The sequence below is a fragment of the Vanellus vanellus genome, assembly GCF_965231255.1.
Source record: "Vanellus vanellus genome assembly, chromosome: 3".
NCBI lineage: Eukaryota > Metazoa > Chordata > Aves > Charadriiformes > Charadriidae > Vanellus > Vanellus vanellus.
The window spans coordinates 47,954,591-47,973,505 of record NC_138907.1 but is presented as its reverse complement, the minus strand read 5'-3'; the positions used below and the strand labels follow the sequence as shown (position 1 = coordinate 47,973,505).

The 18,915-nt window shown below is 37.9% G+C and overlaps 1 protein-coding gene across 2 annotated transcripts in view; it reads left to right on the top strand.

Annotated features, from left to right (window-relative positions):
* TTC13 (tetratricopeptide repeat domain 13) overlaps window positions 1-12,886 on the top strand; it is a gene marked incomplete at its 5' end in the record, with an annotated part of 40,122 nt that extends 27,236 nt beyond the window's left edge. Inside the window, 8 exons of one of the 2 annotated variants that reach the window (XM_082480259.1) lie at window positions 1,038-1,121; window positions 2,586-2,670; window positions 4,537-4,646; window positions 6,032-6,167; window positions 6,873-6,952; window positions 7,811-7,889; window positions 9,879-9,958; window positions 12,672-12,886. In XM_082480259.1, coding sequence (XP_082336385.1) covers window positions 1,038-1,121; window positions 2,586-2,670; window positions 4,537-4,646; window positions 6,032-6,167; window positions 6,873-6,952; window positions 7,811-7,889; window positions 9,879-9,958; window positions 12,672-12,795 — 778 coding nt within the window. In that variant the 3' untranslated portion in view covers window positions 12,796-12,886. The remainder of the gene's footprint in view (window positions 1-1,037; window positions 1,122-2,585; window positions 2,671-4,536; window positions 4,647-6,031; window positions 6,168-6,872; window positions 6,953-7,810; window positions 7,890-9,878; window positions 9,959-12,671) is intronic. The other variant, XM_082480260.1, reaches the window with a different exon arrangement.
* Between the last annotated feature and the right edge of the window lie 6,029 nt (window positions 12,887-18,915).

Here is an 18,915-nt window from a genome sequence, read left to right as displayed (position 1 = left end):
TACAGATGGAAAATGATGGGACGTACAACAAGGGCAAATTATGTATATAGATTTGTCTTCATCCTTCCGCTTTTCCTACCTCCCTTTCCTGTGTGTGCAGATATGTATATGTGTTTTATTTCTGCTCAATTTTTAAAGACTTGTTCTGCTATTATTCTGAGAGCAGGCCTACTAAAGTGTGAGATTGTTGAGTGAGATATTAGACAGGGACTTTAGCTTCCAAAAATCACTTGGAGTGGGGAAAAAAAGCTAGGCATACACACCTTCCTGTGATTGACAGTGGTTTTGCTTCCTCAGAGAGCGATAACGTTTGCTTTATAAAATCTTGTTTTGTAGACTGGGAGAAGAGGAAGGACTCCTACAAATGCGTTAATGGTATGTAATTTTTCCTCTCAGAGTGGTTATAATCCTAGCAGGTTTCTACCAAGTTTTTAATGTATATTTTTTTCTTAGTAGTCCAAGGGGGAAAACCAATACCTTTTTGATGTTTTTGTTTAACAGCTACTACTTGTAACTGTTAGGAGTCAAAGCAAAATTACTTCAATGTAGAGGGATGTAGGTGGGTAAAGAAAAATGTATGTGGACTGTCAGAGTAGATCAGCATACATATTGGCAAATATGTGAACTGGAGAGCATTGGTTCTCAAAGTAAATCAATGTGCAGATTGAGAATTCTTTTCTAGTTCTGCAATATCTACAAGTGTAACTAACTATCTAAGAAAGATTATATGCTTGTACAAATTGATAAGTATCATATAGATAAGATTTACTGGACATGGGCACACTGAAAATAAGGAAATATGCATGAAAGGTAGTTTATCAGAGAACATCACCACTAAATTAATGATACATGAACTTTTGCAAGTTCACTATGGAATCTATAGTCAAAATAGGGGATGGGCAATTCACCATTTCAGACAAACCTCTAGTTCTTTCCTTTAATATACAAAGCATCTATGCATAAAATTCTGTCAAATATTAACAAGTAATACTGGGTTGAAAAACAAGACTTTAAAAAATCTTTTATTTTCTTTGTAGGGGACAGGTCATTAACATGCGATACCTGGAATATTTTGAGAAAATTCTTCATTTTATCAAAGATAGGATCCTTGTTTATCATGGGTAAATTACTGATTTTTTTTTTTTTTTTTTCCTGCTTCACTCCCCTGGTAATACTGATTTGAAATTTATGTAATATTGATTTCAGAAAGTCTGAGGGATATTTTCTTAATTTTACTAAGTTCTAGTTTTCTTAGTATTTTTGTCTTATTTCCTTTTGGAAATGCAAGATCCTATTCATTGCCACTTAAAGAAACTTAAACTAATAGAAAAAAACGTTGGGAATTACAGTGTACCTAGAAACTAATAACGGTGTTGAATTTGTACCCAGTTTTTGCATGAGTGGGTCTCAATTCTTTCTAAAAATATGATTATTAGAGATGTTGGGTTTCCTTCTGGTAGAATAGAGTACAGTTTCTCTGAATATTGAGATTAGTTTATTAAATAATGGGAGTGAGGAAAAAAGAGAAAAGAAGATATGGAAGGTAATTTTAATTGAAACTGGTGTTTGACAAGTAGTTATAGAGGAGCAGAGAATCTTTACTACCTGTTAAATTGGTAGTTAGTAGACTTTGTCCTGGAACAGAAGACAGTTGTAGAATCTTGAATGTATGAATGTGACTAAAGGTGATCTGAAAATTGATGTTGGCATCAATTTCAAACTTTGATCAGTTTTTTTTATGAGTAAAGTGTCTTCCCCACCTGTGGCTCATTTATGGCAACAGTGTTCTGATAACGCTAAAAACTAAAAGACTCTTTCAGTTTAAGTTTTTTCTAATTATTTTTGTTCTCTAATTTTTCTTTGGCCTGGTAACTTATTAAATATTGAGTTCTGTTTTTCAGTCTCATTATGCTACTTAAAAAATGAAAGTGTAGAAAATTCCTATAACAGTTGAAAACATTTAAGTTTTAGAAAGCTTATGATAGTTGCTGAAGATATGTAAGTTCTGTAGTAACTGGGAAGTCTATCTTCCCTTAGAAGAAAGTTTGTTCAGAGTGAGCTGGCTGCATTTCACCTTAAACCTGTGTGCTGTGGTTTTTAAAATAATTCTGTTCTTAAAAACTGGGTGTAGAGTAATTAACAAATATTAAAGCATTAGTTCAATAGGTTTCTTTATGGTTCAACTGTGTCTGCATCTGTAGTATTTACTTACACAGATGCATATGTTTTGAGAAGAACATTTCTAATATTAACTCTGTTCTTCTTCCATCTTTCATTATCAACGACCCCTTGCCCACACACCCTCATGCAAACGCTGTTTAATGCCTTAGAGTGGCCAACAGCAAATGAGTAAGATAAACCTGAAGTTTGAAGTAGAGGTTTGAAGGTGAAAAAAAAAAATAAGAGGAAATTACTTTTTGAAGATTAGGAGACCATGTGGCCAAGGATGAAGGAACTAATTTTCAGAAAAGAAATAATGAAATAACTTTCAATAGCTTATTCCACTATGGCTGATTAGGGAAAAGCTAGATGGATTTCCAGAAATGCTATGTGTTCAACCACTGCAACTATGTATTTTTTTCCAGTGCTAATAATCCAAAAGGACTATTAGAGGTTCGAGAAGCTTTGGAAAAGGTACATAAAGTAGAAGATCTTCTTCCCATAATGAAGGTAAATTAAAGAAAAACTTCAAAACATGATAAAAATAATAAAATGTATTCTGTGAGATATCCAGTTCCTCAGAATATAACCATTGTGTATAAGCTTTAAATGAAAAAATGGAAACGTTAGCTCAGCTTATTTCAAATCTGCATATGTAGGGCATGACCTTCCCTTTGATATATGCAGATGTGTAATGTATGTTGGAAAGGCTTGGCCTAACTGCATTGGTGCAGGTCAGTACGTGGTGGGGCTGGCAGGGTGAAATGGGGGAATAGTTGCCCTTAGTGACTGATAGCTAACCTAAATGAAATATGATTTACATTCTTGTGTTTTGGAAGCCTGTCAGGGAAGGAGTGGGGAAAACTGCTGGTTTCATTGCTTCCTTATTGGGTGTGTCCACATTGCAATTTCATATCTAAGCAAAGCCGATGGATTGCCATAGAAGAGAGCTCTCTGAAGATACACTGCTGCTACTACTCATGGACTTTCTGGGGTTGGATTTGTTCATGATCGTGCTCACTCACTTGTGCATTACAGATATCTTTACAGAAGCTACATGGCTCAAGCACTAAATTTTTCTATGTTTGTTTTTTTTTTAATACGTATTACCAATATAAGTGTCTCCAAAGAACATACCATAACTTTGGAGGTCCTTTTTATATTACTGTCTTGTTCTTGGCCTTGAAAGATGAAGCCAAGTAGATACTAACTGAACCTAAACAAAAAGTTGTGAAGAGGTAATAGATGTTGGGCTGGCTAGACAAGTAAGTGTTCCCTACTGACACACAAATGTGCAATTAGGGCCCTGTAGAGCACCTAAAATGGCTACTCTTGAATTGTAGGCCAGAAAAAAAATGCTATTAGTGGAGTTAAAAATACAGGCGGCTCCAAGAGGATGATGAAAGTATATAAATATAGTGGACTATACATGACTTATTGCAAAATAAATATCTCGACTTGCAGCAAATATTCTTTCTGGTTTTCATAACCTGTACATTTTGCTCTGGTTTGAATCTCCTGTATCCTATTCCAAATTGTATCAAAGTGAAATGCTGGTTCTCATTAAAGGCTTTTAGATTTGTTTCTTTCAAATAAATGCAGACTCTCTTTAAACAAAACATCCTGGATCACAAGTTCTGTCTTAAAATAAATAATTGCTGGAGTAATTCATTCAACACTATAGGGTAATAGTCATTAATAGTGCCTGTATAAAATGAATGTCTGCTAATATTGATGTGGTTTGGTTATTCAGGTAGCTGGGAAACGTTGTGTGTCAAAAGCTGGGCTTTTGGCTTTACTTAAATACAGTTTTTCCTGATTTATACAGCTCTTTGACTATAGTATTAGTTAGATAATGTAGCTTTGTAAAATTCTGTAAACTTTGTGATATTTTTCCTTCTGATGAGGATAAACACTAATTGAAACTGGATCACAGTTAAGTTATTGCTGTGCGCTGTATTCTGGAACCCACACTTAGACTTAATGCTGCTGCTTCTTAGTGTAAACATAAAATAAGCTCTCAAATTCTTGCTTTTCCATTTACATTGTTACACCAAAAGGCTGCTATCAACATGCAACTAGAGGAGAAATCTGTACAACTCAAACTGCTTTGTACAGTTGCTTTTCATAAACAGTGCCATTTTATATTCAGTATATGAAGTTGAATGTCAACATGCCTCATTCAATATTTATGATTTCCATTCAGTTAGGAAATAAAGGATAAATGAAATAATGTAGTTGACTGTAACTGTGTGTTCTGTTCCCTCAGTTTGTCCATTTAAATTTCTGCTCTGTATCTTTTAGGTGTTTCAAAACAATAGCTAGGTAGTCTTTCTCTGTTCACTCTAATGCTACTTTTTTTTTTTCTTTTGAAAGCAGTTTAACAGTAAAACAAGAGATGGGTTTACTGTGAACACAAAAGTCCCCAGCCTCAAGGATCAAGGGAAAGAATATGATGGATTCACAATTACAATAACAGGAGATAAGTATGTTTGCTATGTTCAGGGGTTCAGCTACATTAAATAACGATGAAGTATTAGCAGTTAATCTTCTCAGATGCCATTTCTACTTGCCTAAAGTGAGTTTTGTTTTTACTAGTGGCATTTTTGTAAATAACTAAAAAATTTGTTCAATAGAGGACTTCTGATTCCTGTTGTGTTCCCTAACAAAGAGGGAATATAGATAACATTGATGGAGTAGGCCCAGTTGAGATGATTCTCTAACATATAGCACAAAAGTAAGAGACACCTTGTTATTCATCTTAGACTATAAAATGCCTAAAGGGGAAAAATCTCGAAAATCTCAGTCGTTATCCATATCAAAATACTTTTCTTGTCTGTTATGGTGACTGAAAAGTCTGGAACGCGATGGAAATGTCTATGATCTAAGAATGGCAGGGACTCTCTTCTATTTGGATTTTTGGCCTTTTTTATATTTATTTTTTAGATGTTTGCAGACCACCTATCTGCAAATGACAATTTAGATAGTACCTGAACGTATGAGGATACAATCAAGAGGCTTTAGGCCACTCATTGGGTGAGATAGTAAATTTCTCACTTTATGGATAATGGCTCCTTGTCTTCCTGAAGAAGGAGCAGTAATCTGAAGCTCAGAAGCTCTGTCCTACTACTAAAAACTTTGACTTAGGGGATTTAAAATTCTATGCGTTGGAATTTTTCCCAAAACTTGTGTGTTTCAAATAGTGGCATGGAAGCCAAACTTCTCTTGTAAAATGTTGACTTACCTCTTGGGTTTTAATTTTACATTCTAAATAATATGCTTATATACAGTGAAATGGCATTAAATATATGGTCCTACTGTTCTGGATAAAATATTTTGGTGTCAATAAAACAATCTTTGTTCTGCACAGATTTTGTTTTGTATTAGTCAGTCTGTTTTGATCCATAGTTTGTAACTATGCTTTCATACCAAAACAATTCCCATTTGTTAGTTTAAAAGTTAACAAAACTACACTTTATATTCTATACAAAAATCTCAAGCCCGTGGAGATATTTTAAAATTTCATATTTCTTATTTTTTTTACCTATACTTTAAGTGGAACACTAATGCTTGTCAGGTATTCTTCAATGGAAATACCTGACCTGTGATTAGACAGCAGTCTTTATGTATTCTTTCAGACAAACTTACATGTCACAAAACGTTTTTAATTCAGTGATTTTTATTTTTTATTTTTTCTTACAAAGAGGGGGGCAATGCACATAGTCTCCTGCTTAGGGAAAACTGATAGGAAAAAGGTTATGATGTGGTATTTAACTGTGGTACATTTATAACTTACCCTGGATATTAGATTATGCATCGAGTTCTGTTCAAAAAATTTCTTACCTCCTTTTGTGATTCATCTACCTGATAGGGTGGGGAACATATTGTTTTCGGTAGAAACTCAGACAACAGAAGAGAGAACACAACTGTATCATGCAGAAATAGATGCGCTATATAAGGATCTAACAGCTAAAGGAAAAATTCTAATTCTGTCTGCAGAGATGGGGGTAAGGCTGTTTTAATGGAAATGATGATTTCCTTGATAAAATTCTATTATGTGTTTATACCTTCTGTTTAACAGTCAATTTTCTAATAATTTTGACCGAGATCTTAAGTAATAAAATCAACTGCTTGTTTAAACCAAATTATGACAAATACCATAAGAAGTTGCTGTAATTCTGTCTGTTACTTTAAAATTTGCTATGCTTTGCTGGAGTAATGAGAGAGTCCAGACAAGGTCTCAATATCAGAGTGTGTTCCTTCCATTCCCTGCCCCCCTTATTTTCTTTTTCTCATGGGTCTGTGTTCTCTGTTTTGTCACCCTTATGAGCACTCTTTAGGATTTGGCTCATGGTGGCTACACATAAGATGAGAAGTAACACGAATTCATGAGAAGCACTAGAATTGTGTCTGTGCTGATTTGTACCGCAGTGAGAATCTGACTACGTCTGAGCTTCTGCTTTCTATTTTTCATCCTTTAACACTGTGTAGATGAACTATGCTTCACCTAAATTTTAGATATAACAAAATAATTTGCTTAACCATCTGTTAATCAAACTTCAACTTCTTAGCTTGACATTTTTCACATTTGAAATGATTTTTAAAAAAAAAAAATAATCACAGTACTGTAAGATTTACCAATATGCGTTCCTTTATGTGGTATTACCTGGCTATTAAATGATCTTTAATTCACTTTTTTTCCCCTTGCTTAGGAAGTAGATGCTGTTTGCAACTTGATCCTGTCATTAGTTTATTACTTCTATAACTTAATGCCACTTTCAAGAGGATCTAGGTTAGTGATTGTCTTTATCATGTCTGTTATCTTGGATGCATGCTGTAAGGTGTCCATGTGTTGCAGTATCTTAATATATTTTTAATATTAAAAAAAAGCTAAAAACCTCTGGGTTGAGCTGTGTGTCCTGCAGAGTTTCTCATTTTGTGCTGCCATGGTGATGGGGTACTGACTTAGTACTGTTTTAAAAGCTATTTTATAATTGCTGTTGGTAACTATTCATAGCTGCATGTATATTTAAAATGATGAGTAGTCTGTATTTAAAGACTTCAGCTCACAGATTGAAAAGTGTCATTTTTAAATTGTAATGCTTGGGTTCCTAATCCTATAATTCCTATAATATATATTATATATAATATTCCTATATAATAATTCCTATTATATTACACCACTTATGTAATTTCACTCAAGATTTACTGAAGTGCGTATTTAAGATGAAATGTACTTTGAGATAATAAAATAATATTTTACTGTATTTTATTAAAATAATTTATTATAACTGTTAGGGTCACCAGATGAAACCCCAGAATAAAGTCCCGTGTATTGCAGGTCTTTTCAAGTGAAATTCTAGTTTAATTCAAGCCTGGCTACATCTAAGACTATTTCAGTAGTTAAACTCCATAAGATCATAACTTCATTCCAGTGGTGATGGAAAGTAACAGTTATTTCACTTTTTAAGTGTTTCATGCTTGTTTTTACTTCTAAAGTAAAGTAACTATGACAGTAATTTTTACTAGCCTTCTATGAAACAGTACTATATTCTATTTGTTTTGTCTAAAATAGCATTATAGAAAGAATTCTACTGTACTTCATTTGTTGGGGTTTTTTTTGTTTTTTTTTTTTTTTTTTTTTTTTTAGTGTGATAGCTTATTCAGTGATCATGGGAGCACTAATGGCAAGTGGAAGAGAAGTATCAGGAAAAATCCCTAAAGGAAAGGCAAGTATCAAAATATACTGGTTCAGCATTAATGGAGGATGTAATGCTTGTAAATGTGAGGAAGGAGCTGAAAGAACCAACAGAAGTTGCACACTTATATATTGGAGATGGGTTAGCTGCATACTGTGGTGTCTTGCAGCCTGAGAGAGTTTTGAAAATTTCACTGCTGTTCTGAGAGCAGGTGGGATTTAGAGATAGTAGGTGCAGTAATTCTGCTTAGTCAAATTGTAGCAGCTTGTGTCCCACAGTAATTACATATTTGTAACTGAAGCATTTCTAATGTGATGGGCTGCTCTTTCCTGCTTTCTTTGAGAAGGGTTCTGAGAATACTTGGGTAGAATTAGTGACTCTTCTGGCACGTTGCAGAAACTTTCTGTCATAGCTGTCAGTGTATTGCAAAGTGTTTAGGGCTTGGTAAGTATAAATGTATATGCAGCTTCTTTTGATTTCTCCTTCCCCTCTGTATTCTGCTTAATTTAAAGTAGCTCCTAGTTTTTAAGTGTCTACGTTTATTATTGTACCACCTTGTTCAAGAAAGTGTTTCCCTTTCTTCATACAACTATTGCTCTGTTAGCTGTGTTACTCTCAGCATGAAGGGAGTGAGAGCATCTCTGTCTCTTTAATGTATTGTCAAAAGAATCAGTGAAATTCCAGTGAGAATCAGAGTTGTTGAAGAAAATATCCTGCGTGGATAACTGAAGAAAGAGCGACTTTCCCCTTTTGTTCTAGAAAGCCCTGAAAACAATGAAGCTTGTCCTTTCAGTACAATGAACTCCTAGTAGCTTTTAAGAGCAAACTGTGCTTGCTTAGTGCCAAGAAAGCTTCCTTTTCAGTATGCCATTAATCTGTCATCTTCACCGTTCTTTGGGAGTTCAACCTAAGGTAAAAGACTTAGTGGGTCTTCTTATGCATCTTCTTAGGACTTAATAGGGTAGTGCATTTTGCTGACTGATTTTATGCAGGCAGCCAGAGTTTCAGGATTACTAAAAAGCAGGATTTCTGACTTACAGGCAGCTTTAGGGACATTCTTACATTCGAAGTTTTGTCCTGAAACATAGTGCCTGAATTGGAACAAACCCCTTTTTTCAGAAAAGTTTTTACCAGCTGGAAGAAACTGTTTTCCACAGTTGAATGAAACTGGGAATTTTTTTTTTTTTTTTTTTTTTGCCACATTCCTTAGAAGGGTATTTCTGGTCCCGACCTTATGACAGCATGCATTATCAGACTGCTCTGTAGACGAAGATGTCCAATAGTCAAGAGTCCTGATATTGCCTGGCAGGTCAGTCAGTAGCCACAGCCAGTGTGGTTTCCAGTATTGGTTGTGGTGGGTTGTGCAAACCCACAGAGTGTTTTAGTGCCTGGCGTGCGTGCTGACTTCCAAACTGGTGGTGAGGGACAAAGTAGTCTGGGTATAGACTAAGCTTACTCCTGTCTTACCAAGAACATAGGTAGCACGCTTTCAGAACCCTTTCTTGAATTCGGCCAGAGTTCACTGAACCACAAATCCATCAGCTTAAATGTTTCAGTACTAGTGAACAAATGTTTTTGACTGAACATTGTTTTGGTGAAAACTTATTCTCAGCTGTAGATAAGAAGTTGCACAGAGTTCTTGGCTAAATGTAGTCAAACTTGTCTGAAAACCCACTGTGGAAAGAAGTAATACAAAATACCTGGAAAGTCCAATATAAATCTACCAATGGTGTGATATGATATTTTGCAGATACAGTATGTAGTAATGAGAAATATCCCCATTTTATTTGGATATTATAATAAAGGGCTGAAGACAGTTAATATTTTTCTGGCACTGACTCATTAGTATAAACATCTTTTTAAGAGATTAAAAAAACCCTGGATTTTTTCACAAGAGGAAGGATATTTTTTAAAGTTGAATTTATATGTTAAGAATACTTGAGGATTAACTTCCTGAAATTGCAGAACTTAAAACTTCTCTAATTTCTTAAGATCTTTTTAATTTTGTTGCATTTTCAGCTTGTTGATTTTGAAGCAATGACAGCACCAGGGTCTGAAGCTTTTAGCAAAATAGCAAGGAGTTGGATGAATCTAAAAAGGTAAATATTTTTGTTCAGAAGGAGGCTGGGGAAATAAAATATGTGAAAGACCGTATATGTAGAATTTAAACCTATACTAAAAGCATGTTATTTAGAAATTATGAGTTTAGTAAACGATTCACTGTATTTTTTTAACTGTTTAGGAATTGATAAGACAAGATTTGAATTTAAAAACACAGTAGTTTATTTCTAGTCTAACAGAGTAGTTAGTAGTCTAGGCATTCGGTTATGTGAGTGTTACCCTCTGAGAAAATTATTTGGGTTAATATTTTCTTCATTTTATCCATTGGTCAAATTTGGGTTTTTATTATTATTTTTTACCATTAGTAGATCTGGCAATTGAGTGAACAAAGCGGGGTAAAATTTTAACTTGTGTGGGTTTTTTTCCATTCTTATGGATGTCTTCAAACTATCAAAAGTGCTATTTAATTTGGAGAATAAGTATTGTCAAAGTAGATGGAAGGTTTGAATATACAGAATTACATTAGTTGGTATAACTGCATGTCTTCTGTATAATGCTTTAAAATTTTGATTTTCTTGTGAATTTATTTTTTAATAGTGAACACATTATTTCCTTGTCAATATTATGAATCTGGTGCATTTGATTTGTCCCTTAGTGGTTATTCCCCATACAAAATCTAAAAATCAGCCCAGAGACAAAACTAGTTTTGGCATCCTTCGAATCAGGGTCAAGGCATTTATGTGGTGCTGAGAGAACTGGCCGATGTCCTTACAAGGCTGTCTAATCTATGCAAGGTTATGCACATCGGGGACATTCTTGGTGACTGCAGGAAAGGAAATCTTACATCTGTCTTCAAGAAGGCCAGAAAGATGACCCAGGGAAACTATGGGCTGGCCAGCCTCACTTTGGTCCCTGGGAAAGTCATGAAGTGAGTCCTCTAGGAAAGCATTTCAGGGTATATGAAAGAGAAGGTGACTAGGGACAGCCAACATGAGTTTACCAAATGTTGCGTGGCCTAATATGATTGCTTTCTGTGATAAAACAACTAGGTCTGGGGATGAGAAGAGAGCAATTGTGGGAGTCCTTGCTGAAATAAAAATAAACAACAATACTGTCATATCAAGATAGCACATTATGGTCTGGACGAATGGAGAGCTAGATGGGTAAAAAGCTGTCTGCGTAATCAGACTTAGGGGGTATTCAGCACTTTAGACCACACCTAGAATACGGCAATCCAGTTTGGGGGCAGTTGCAGTAAAGACTATGATAAACTGGAACAAATTCAGTAGAGAGCCACCAAGATGGTTTCAGGGGTCAGAGCACGTGCTTAACAGTAGTGAGTTGGGCTTGTTCAGACTGGAGAAGGGGCGGCTTTGACCTAACAGCAGCAGTTTTGCAGTACCTGGGAGTGTTGAGAAAATGGAGCTGGGCAGTCAGTGCTTGGTGGGAGGACAAAAAGGCAACATGCATGAGCTGAAAGGAGGTTCAGACTGAGCATAATCTTTTCATTCTGAGGGTAGTCAAGCAGCAGGGCAGGCTGCCCAAAAGTCTCCATCCCTGGAGATTTTCAAGACCTGGATAAAGCTCTGACACCTTGGTCTGACTTCATAGCTGACCATGCTTTGAGCAGGATGTTAGATCACAGACCTCCTGAGGTCTGGTCCAACCTGAGTTATTCTGAGAGCCTGAGGAACTTTGCAGCTGCTGTTAGTGCCTAATATCTCATCTTGATTAAACTTCATTATCAGTGGTTCTCAGCCTGGTGAATTTTACTAGACTATAAAATCTCCTCCTAAATGAAGAAGGCTATTAAGAAGACTCAAGGATGTCTTTGTCAGACTCGGGCTGAACATGTACATGTAAATACAGACAAATTCAGCATTTATTTTTAGACTACTGTGTGGCAAATTGCGATTTTTATTAGAAGTATTCTGCACAAATAACTGCCTTGGTTGTCTTGGAAATATAAAATATTTATGGCTCCCACAATTTCTTACTGTAAATTTCCCAATTTATATATTCAACTTCTTTCTTAATCCTCTGTTCGTGTGTGTCTTTTTTTTTTTTTAAATTTTATTTTTTAAAGACATATCTTTACCAAAGGGGAAATTTTGTCTTGAGAGCAAAGTCAGCTTAAGCCATTTCAATGCTACCTGTGTGTTTCTGACCCTCTCAGCTGTACTTTTGAAATTTGTGGGAATGCATAGCAAACCAGATCAGGGAACTGATTTATGTTAAAAATAACCTTGTCAAAGCCAAAATTTATTTTTAACCGAGACTATTTTGTAGCATAGTCTCACCGATAGTATTGCTGGCTCAAATGAGATGTATAATGGGCGAGGAATGAGACAGTGAAGAAAATGCTAAAGTTGGCTTTGCCTGATGCTGAGAAAAATTTCTGTAGAACCACAGCCCAAAACACTTGAAGCAATAATAAAGGTAATTAAGCTGAGTGGCTAATTTCTCTGTGGTAGAAGAATAATAGTAGGTATGGTAAGTAAGGCTTGAAAACTTAAAGTAATAAAATTTCGTATTAACTTCTGCCACTTTTGAAGGCTCTTTTATGTAGTCATTATTTTCATTCTGTATAGTGAGTGCGGAGTCATGAGAAGCAAGAGCTGGTTGTTGGCAACAGATTCTTGGCTTCAGGTCCCAAATTTGTTGGAGAAGGGGATGAAGAGAAGTGTTAACTTCCAGGTAAATCATAAAACATAGCAATAATTTTCTTTTTTTTTTCCCCTCCTCTTTCAGTATTTCACCTTCTTACAAGAGCCTACCATCAGTATCGGAGACTTTTCCAACCCTGAGAACGATGATTGAAGTACTAAATACAGACTCATCTCATTGTCTAAAAAAAACTATAGTTGTTGTATAATTTATACAAATAAAAGGCCAAGAGGTACTGCTTCATAAATTATTTTGCAGGGGAAATTATGGTCAAAAAGGTTTGGGGTTTTGTTTTGTTTTTAAGAGAGTAAACTTATTTGACTAGTTATCACTGGAATAAAAGGAATCTTTCCGTGACCAATAATATTAAAAAGGAAAAAAGAAGTAGGACAGCTGATTTCTTGTATTGAGACATACTGTAATAGGAAATACAGTTGTTCAGGAGTAATAAGAAACTTCCATCACAGTTATGATCTGAACATACTGCAGGTGAAAATTTATTTTAAAAACACAAGAGTAATCTCCATTGGAAATACCACTATACTGCTTCCCATTTGGTTTTTGGTGTGGGTTGTTTTTTTTTTTTAAAGTCTGTTTTCTGCATGGAAAACTTCACGAGCTATGCATGTGTAAGTAATTGGTAAATACACAGACATTTCATGTAATGCAATCCAGTGAAGGAACAGATGTCAGCTTAAAAGAATGGCTTTCAGGAAAACATCATTTGGAAACAAAAACAAACAAATGACATATTTGGAGTTGGGCTCTTGGAGAGTAAATGTCAGAAACCCAGCAACTGTACATCAGTCTCCTTTTCCAAGTACCCATTGGTGGTGGTGGTTGGAAAAAGATCTCAGCGGATTGACAGTACATCAGGAGAGCTAGCTAGGGTTCCTGCAGTTGGTTTGGTTGCAAGGGCCTGGAAGTATTCTGGAAAGGCAGGCTTCCTGTAGGGCACGGCTAATTCAGTTCAAACAGCATGGACAGTACCAGGAACCAATTTCTGATTGTAATAGTGATGATATTATTTCTGGTGAGTCCTAACTGAATTATATTCATTTTAGCTTGAGCTTTGTAACTTTAGAGCACTTCACCAGGTTAAGTGATTTCAGAAACAGCAAGCAATGGTGGGGCAAGTGTCTGGTTTCTTCAGTGGCTTTGATCAACTTTTTTTTTTCCTGCCTGAATATTCAGCATTTCAGAAAGTGTACTTTCTGTTTTTAGATATAGCTTTCAGCTTGTTTAATACTGATGGTCTAAACTGTGATTCTGTTGCTGTCACCTTTTACACAAATAGTCTATTCTTTACTTTGCTTGCTTCCAGTTTTCCAGAGGTTAGGGCTTTGTTGGGCAATTGCAAACATCTGTTGTGACTGTGTAATACAATAAATGCTAAACAATAAGTTATTTACCAAGGGAAAGGGGAAAACATAGCCCAAGGGTACCAATAGCCATGGTGTGGTTGTTTTTCTCTGACTACAGCACGGGGCAATCTCAATCCCTTCTTTAAGGAAGAAAGAAATGCAGCAAAGCATCAAGAATGTTGATATAGGTGACCTACTTTAGTAGTGGAACTGAAAACAGAGTGGCTTTATTGAATTGAGGGTCTTTTCTGGATTATTCCACACAAGTATTCATTGGATTCAGAGTGGACTCTGTATGTGTGTTTGTTTGGGGCGGGAAGTGCCACAAGGTAAGTTAGAAGCTGCTGTGACTACTGACATCCATTGTAAGAAAAGCCCTATTGATTTAAAGTTAGATTTCACTATTTGTTATCTTGATCACTGGCAGAATAGGAAAGCTGTGGGTAACTAGAGACCCGAGTCTTTACATCTATGAAGGATTTTCACAGAGATAAAAAATGAATCCCGGAAAGCATATGCATACTATGTCTACATTAGCAAGCAGTGTATCCCACCCCCAGTATGAGTAGCTTACTTCCCACACTATGCGTTTCAAAGGTTTTGCTTTTGTCTGCTTGTGTAGTTTATGAACTGGCTGCTCATTGCATTTGGAGTGCATGTTAGCAGTGCATCTTCCAGTTTGGACATCTTTTGGATGAAACAACATGTATTCCGAAACCTCTCTGCAATGTGAAACAAAATGTGGTAAGTGGAGAAAATGAGGAGACTTGCTTCAAAAGTGTATTCCCCATTCAAATTAAACCAGTGGTGCATATACACCTGTGGGAACTTCTTTTCATGGACTCTTGTATTTTCAACATAGAATTTTAGAATATAAGGGTAGGGAAAGAATGTGCTTTCCCTCCGATTAACGCCTTTTACCATCTATTGCTGAAACAAATACTGCTTTCTGCATAGTAACTCTTCTTCCCTAAGAACAAGTGCTGTTACAGTATTAATTTCTTGCCGTGCTAACTTATGGTACTGTTACCAGACTTGTAAGGGCAGCAGAAGTAATCTTGTTTGAAGGCAGGGGAAGGAATAGGAAGCAGATTTTCTTGTTAGATGTTTTTAATTCTGGTTCTGGTATGTCTGAGAGTAGGTCTAGAATCTATTTCAAAATTTGCATGGACTGTACTAGAGCTACAGTGGTTAGATTTGATTTTAAAAAATAGCAACTAAACTCCCAGCCAAGGGAAGAATGATCTCATGTGCTATGTCTTGAACTGTAGAAATCAACATTTGTTTTGCAAATCTCAGAAAGCAAATGGTGCCACCCATGTCTGAGCCCATTTTTCCTAAAGCCCTTTTTTCTCTTCTCCTGCTTATTTGCAGGGGAAATTACTAAGTAAGTTCACGTACATATATCTGATCAGGGAATACATGATAGATGAGTGCCCAAAATGCAAGGAAATCTAGAAAACTGGGGAAACGCCTGTTTGGAATACAACTTGTTAGCCATTAGTGAGCACTAATGCACATTGTAATGTTGCTAAGCATTTGGAAGATAGGTATAATTTTGAGTAAGTAAGTAAAACTCATCAGGGAAACAAAAAATAGAAGCAGAATTTCATATGCAGACCTAAGGTTCATTAGCCAAACAATAATAAAGGCAAGTTTGACCACCTGTTGCCTGCTGCTAATGAACACGTATTTTAAACTTTCTTGATCAGAATATATGTAAAGGACAAAAGTAGGTATTTCTTTCCAAGTAAGGATAAAGGAGGCTTGTGAGTTTTCATTGAAAGAATTGGGTTGCTGTCCAGTTGGGACAAAGGTGTTCCCACCATTCTTTTGCTTGAGCACCTCCCCCCCCCCCCCCCCCCCCCCCCCAAGAAACAGCACTACTTGTCTCTATGGTGTCTTCTATTTAAAGGTCTAGAAGTTTCAGGAACCTCTGTTAGATTTCTCTATGGAGGAAAGGAATTGTTATTTTCTGCCTACCTAATGGAGAAACAGGTACAGTAGCTAGGAAGAGCTTTACACCTTGATTGTATTCTAATAGTATGATTTTTCCTTTAAGTCTGTAAGTGTTCTTATACCTTGTATTATTCATTAAGAAAGGGGAAGTCTACATTGGCACTGACCAGACAGTTCTATAAGAAGTTTGTTGCCTTAGGGATTAGACCAGAGGGAGTGGAGAGAAGGGGTGGTAGGGAAGAAGAAAATTCCCTGGACAAACAAACCCTGTACAGCTGTTCGAGTTTCCTTTTCCTCATTTCTTTTACTCCTGTGACTGACTTCATACCCATCCCCTTGCTGACGGACAAGAAGACAGCATTAATGGGACATCAAGGGAGGGCAGGGCTAACAAGTATTACAGCTCTATGAGTATGTGTGTGTGTATATGTGTTTCAAAGGTTTGTTTCTCTGGGTGTGAGGCAGATGACTAAGAAAGAAAGCGAGCTCAAGTTAAATGCTCTCAAACAAGTTTAACAAACAAAACGGGATTATATAACTGGGCTGGTATGTGATGACTTGGAGAACTCTAATCACCTCGTAAGAACCAGGTATGTGGAGAAATCTAATTACTGTTTCCAATCCTTTTCTGTATCATCTTAGACAGCTGGTCTAGTGATATGTTTGAACTCTTAAATCATAGAATCACAGAAAAGACAGGGTTGGAAGGGACCTCTGGAGATCATCTAGTCCAACCCCCCTGCCAGAGCAGGGTCACCTACAACAGGTTGCACAGGACAGCGTCCAGGCGGGTTTTGAATGTCTCCAGAGTGCGAGACTCCACAACCTCTCTGGGCAGCCTGTTCCAGTGCTCCACTACCCTCAAAGTGAAGAAGTTCCTCCTCATGTTAAGATGGAACTTCCTATGTTCAAGCTTGTGCCCATTATCCCTCGTCCTATCAATGGGCACCACTGAAAAAAGACTCCTCCCATCCCTCTGGCATCCTCCCTTTAAGTATGGGAGGATGGGAAATGGGAACATTAATGTATTGCAGCCACAACCGTTTATCTATTAAGAATAATATTAAAGAAGGCAGAATGAGGGAAAAAAAAATAGGCTAAGCAATGAAACCCTGTATGAAACCTCAGTATTTGTGTGAGTTTGTAATATATGTTGAAGATAATAAAAATATTCCCATGCAACTACCTAGGACAAAAGGCAAAATAGATTTAGTCTCAGATAAATCTTCTGACACATTTACCTGTCTTTTGTAAGTTTGCTTTGTTTTTGTGGAAAGGAACTATGCTTCCTTCCCCCAGGAGACTTTGAGGCTTTTTGGGGAGTTTGGCAAAGCATTTGCTGAGGTACCACACACAAAGTTAGGCCTTGATACAGTAAAAGAGTGCATTTGTATGGTGAATGAAGAGCTATTTGAGAGGTGGTGTGCTGCCAGGCAAACTAAGATTAGTCGTATAGTTTGCCAGTGATATTTGCAAGTTATGGAAGGTTTGAGTGTGTTAATAAAATGAGGCACAGAATAGCAAGCAGGGAGAACTCAACATTTGAAAGCACCTGAAACGATTTTATTGAATACGATTACAAAATACTTGTGATGAAATTTCGAAATACTGAGTTCCAAGTTTGGGTAACACAAGTTGCAAGTAATGAAATTTGCTACAATCAGGTGGCTGATAGAATATCTTTCCTGACATATGTGAGGGTTTCTTAGTCAAGATTTTTTTTTTTTTAAAGACATTACACAGCACTGATGGGCTGTCCTCTCCCATAGTGGTGTATTGGGGAGTTCTGGTGGGTGACTGGCTGCCTGTGGTCAATAAAGATGACTTCAGACAGCACCAAGCGTGGAGAAAGGCCAATAGAACAAGCATGGTGCTGGAGTGCAGGTTGATTTAACACCTGTAAGTAACTCCCTGTAAATACATTAGTCAGAAAAATACACTTGGAGAAAAGAGTTAAGGCCAAACAGAACCCTACTCTTGACACAAGCTGATGATAGCACTGGTAACTTTATTTCAGAAAGTTGGAACAGTTTGGCAATGAAACATTTTTTTAAGATGTTGGTGTTGTGTTGGAATTACTCTTCATCAGCTACTTTCTACCCCATCCCCCTTCTCCTAATCCACTGAACATTTGGAAGAAAGCACTCTTCCTCTTGCAGCATACCTAAGACCAAAAAATCTAGTTATTTCAGCCTATAGGAAATGTATTTTACCGATATAACTAATGCTGATATAACTTGCTACGTGTGGGCTGCAACTTTATTACACCAGAATAATACAGAGGCTTGGGACTGACTTGCTGCTGAACCTGTTGAGTTGGAGGAAAGGGCCTATCCCGGGCACGATGGCTTTTCTGACAGGAGCTGCCGGACCTTCTGTTGCGTAAAGAAACAAGTGGCACTTACTCAGGGGTTGGCGGAGGCTGGTTCTTGGCTCCGGCGCTGCCCTTCCAGCGGTGGCAAGTGCTCCTGGCCCCGGCAACGTGGGAATACTCCTGCTTGCCGCCTCTGGAAAGGAGGGAAGGGCTGTGGGAGACCGAGGGCTGCGGGCAGGGGCACCGCGGGGGCCTGGGCGGGCACAGCCGCCGCCGCAGCCCGGGACTGAGGGCTGGCTCCGACCCGCTCAGCCCCACGCTACCGACGGTAAGGATACGCAGCAAGCTCGGGAGGCGGCCTCCCTCCCCGGCCAGCTGCGAGGCAGAGGCAGAAAGGCCGCCCGCCCCCTCCCGGGAGCGCCGGGCGGCCGGTGCCGGGGGTGGGGGGTGGAGGCCGGCAGGGGCTGCCGCGGGCGCTGGGCGTGCGGGAGGCGGGGTGTGCGGGGCGGCGGCCGGCGTTTATAGGGAGCGAGGGGAGGCGGCGTTTGCAGGAGGGGAGCGGAGCAGGGAAGGGAAGAGAGGAGGAGGAGGGCGGTGGCGGCGGAGGAGGCGGTTCCCATTCCCGCTCCCATTCCCGCCGTGCGAGCGCGGCCGGCTCGGTGCGTGCGGGGCTGGCGGCGGCGGGGTGGCC